This window comes from Triticum aestivum, chromosome 6D (assembly GCF_018294505.1).
Source record: "Triticum aestivum cultivar Chinese Spring chromosome 6D, IWGSC CS RefSeq v2.1, whole genome shotgun sequence".
Taxonomy (NCBI): domain Eukaryota; kingdom Viridiplantae; phylum Streptophyta; class Magnoliopsida; order Poales; family Poaceae; genus Triticum; species Triticum aestivum.
The window spans coordinates 111,685,447-111,688,654 of record NC_057811.1 but is presented as its reverse complement, the minus strand read 5'-3'; the positions used below and the strand labels follow the sequence as shown (position 1 = coordinate 111,688,654).

The window sequence follows — 3,208 nt, the reverse complement described above, 5'->3', positions numbered from 1 at the left end:
AAGAACATGGCTAATTTTACATTCTAGCATGTCATTTTTAAACTTTATTGGCATGGCAAAACTGAATTTACATTTTTGCCATGGCAAATTTACCTATATCGGCATGGCAAATTTTTAACTTTTATTGCCATGGCATTTTTCACTTTTTTATTTTCCATGCCAAATTTAATTTCATTGCCATGACAAATTTTACTTTACATCCATGGCAATTTTTACTTTCATCTTTTTCATGGGCTTTTTTTGCTTCCATGGTACCATGTTAAATTTACTTTAGCATGGCAACTTTTACATTTGTCGCATGGCATATTCCTGTCCTATAAAGACGAACAAAACCTACTTTCTAGCATGGCAAAATTTTACTTTTTATTGACATGGCAAACTTTATTTAACATAGATGGCAAAATTTAGTTTGTGTAATGTTCATTCTATTCGTCGTATTTCTTTGTCATGACAATTTGTGAACCTAAATTTGTTGCCATGGCAATTCTGGAAAAAAAATGACACAGCATCAACTAATGAGGATTTTTGCCATGGCAAATTTGTGTTCCACGTCAAATTTTTTCACCTATGCATTTTTGCCATGATTTGCATAGGATTTCATTAAGGTTTTGCCATGTATAATGATAAATTACTCTTTTGTGCCTTCAGAAGATAGCAAATTCAAAAAAAGTTATGGCAAGTTCCATTATTGTCACATGGCAAATTCATATTCATTCATCAGGAAAATTCCATTATTGTTTTTGCCAGGACATGTTAATTACAATGACATGTTAATTACCATGTGTTTTTTGCCACATCATTTTTTGAAAGTTTGTTGCCATGGCAATTTTCCCTTTATTGGCATGGCAAATTTACCTATAATGCCTTGGTAAATTCTTTTTACCTCTTTCTTCTGCTACGGTTTTTTTACTACTTAATTTGCCTTGGCAATTACTTTCTAACATTTACATACATGCTAATATAATCGCTAATGGCAATTTAAAAACATTTTTTTCGCTACCATGTATGTACAGATGAAAATTGCCATGACTTTTTTCTTTTGAGACATTGCAAAAAAATATCCCTGGCAATTTTCTGCTTTTAAAGACTGGGATTTTATTTAGCATGGCAAAAGCTGTATTTTATTTATCACAAAAATTTTATTTGTTTCGCTACTGGGCATTTTTTTCCTTTTCGTTTTTACAGAGAAAAAGCCTGTAAGGGTGATGGGGAGGCCGTTCGGGCTGTGTGGGTTCTAGTACCGAATATCGGGGTCCAATTATTATTTTTATTCATTTACTAGCGTCCACTACAGCTACATGAATCAATCACAATAAACATCCTACAAATTCCAACTAGCAAAGATGGCGCAGCGGGGTGTCCGCGAACGGCCCGTCCAGCACACCGTCGGCAACAATCTTGTACGCCTTCTCTGTCATGTGCAGGCCGTCCCAATTGGCGAAGCGGTCGGGGCTGCCCCAGAGTTTCGTCTTGTTGTTGCACGCCCCGCTGTGGTACGGCCCATTGCCGCCACAGCACGCCACGAGTGGGTCGGCGATGCCGTACGCCTGCGGCTTCTGGACGAACTGCATGGCGGCGCTATAGTAGTCAGCGTAGACGATCTTGACGCCAGGGTTCCGCGACCGGAGCCTCACAACCTCCTGCCGCAGGGCCAGGTTGTGTTTCTGGGAGAATTCGTTGTACCACTTGAGGCAGTGGAGCTCGTCGTAGTCGTCCGTGACCTTGCTCTCGTGGGCGCTCAGGTACGCCGGCAAGCATCCGATAGGGAAGTTGCCAGGGACGACGATCGTCCTGGCGCCGAGGTTGATCACCTCCTGCACGGTGGCGCCGATGCAGGTGACCACGTCGGGTAGGTACTTCTCCGGTGTCTCGCGGGGGTTCCTGGGGTCGATGAACCAGAAGTTATAGTCATTCCCGCCGATCTCGCCCATCAGCACCAGGGACTCGCTCAGGAGAGCCCTCGTGGCACCTGTGTCAAGACGAGAAACAATGTACAGATCTGATGAATCACATTGACGACCATGCATGCACGTGCATATATGTACTGTATATATGTTGCTTACCATCCCCGGGAGCGATGCGCGCGAGGACCTTCTTGAAGGAGGCAAGCTGCCGGTCGAGGTTGGAAGGCGCGTTCATCGTGAAGTTGTAATTGGTCTTGTAGTACTCCGGTGGAAGCGCAATGGCGCCTGCCACGGCGAAGTTGGCGCCATTGGGGAACTGCCCGGACGCCTCCTCCGGGATGCTCGGCGGCAGCAGCGGCAGGCCGAGCGCTTCCGCTGAAAACATACGCACATAACATATGCACTCCTCATTTTAATAACCAGAATAATAATCGATGATGGCGTCGACGGCTCACCGTAGAAGTCGACGACGACACGGCCGTCGGTGACGCGGCCGTTGGGGTGCTTGAAGAAGGTCATGCCGTAGGGCAGCTCCTTGATTGGCGACGCGCTGTTGCCGATGGAGTACAACAAGTTGCCGGTGTCGATGAGGGAGTCACCGAACGCAAAGATGCGCTTGTAGCTGCAGCCGCACAGCACCACGTCCGCGTTGAGAAGCGCCACGACGGAGATGGCGAGGACGACGGCAGACACACCCGAAACAGCGGAGAAGCACCTGCGACTCCCCATGTCTGAGAAACAGATACGTTCTGCTGCGACATCGATTTGCAATTTGGTATCCTTTTATAGAACTTCCCGGAGGATAATAATGCAAATGAGGGGTGCATTTATTATTCTATATGGATATGCACTCCATAACATGATGTGGTATCTGTGCGTGACATTTATAGAATGCGTATCGATATGTGTATCAACTCAGGATAACGTGAGACGGAGGTTATATACAGGGTGAATCATAATAAAGGCGAAAGTTACATGCAGCGTTACTTAATAAAGAGGAAGTTAATCTCTTACCTAAAATAAAGAGGATGAACTTTATGAGAACCCTTAGACTATCCATAGTGGAAGTAATATACTCACACTAAATTTAGTTTGTGTAACATAGTGGAAGTATCTACGCAAAAGAGATGATATTTGCAAGTAATTAATGGAAAAAAAAGAGGCATGTGGTTAATAATATATTACTCACACTATGGGTAACATCACACATATCAAGATAAAATGAGTATACAACCTAATAAAAAAAGTGTTGCATGACATCACACATATGTTACTCTTCATTATAGAGGTAATACTCCCCCCTT

The 3,208-nt window shown here is 44.0% G+C and overlaps 1 protein-coding gene across 1 annotated transcript; it reads right to left on the bottom strand.

Moving 5' to 3' along the window:
* Nucleotides 1-1,245: 1,245 nt before the first annotated feature.
* Nucleotides 1,246-2,640, bottom strand: LOC123141281 (GDSL esterase/lipase At2g27360). The gene is made up of 3 exons (XM_044560459.1): nucleotides 2,360-2,640; nucleotides 2,064-2,279; nucleotides 1,246-1,969 (listed from the first exon to the last, which is right to left on the bottom strand). Exons 1-3 carry the CDS (start codon nucleotides 2,631-2,633, stop codon nucleotides 1,335-1,337), a joined length of 1,125 nt encoding a protein of 374 aa, XP_044416394.1. The 5' UTR covers nucleotides 2,634-2,640; the 3' UTR covers nucleotides 1,246-1,334.
* Between the last annotated feature and the right edge of the window lie 568 nt (nucleotides 2,641-3,208).

Excerpts from the sequence above, each read along its gene's own strand:
- LOC123141281 (XM_044560459.1), bottom strand. The coding sequence starts at position 2,633 with ATGGGGAGTCGCAGGTGCTTCTCCGCTGTTTCGGGTGTGTCTGCCGTC. Across the intron at positions 2,280-2,359 it reads TGTCGTCGTCGACTTCTACG|CGGAAGCGCTCGGCCTGCCG; the intron begins GTGAGCCGTCGA and ends GTATGTTTTCAG. Across the intron at positions 1,970-2,063 it reads GCGCATCGCTCCCGGGGATG|GTGCCACGAGGGCTCTCCTG; the intron begins GTAAGCAACATA and ends GTCTTGACACAG.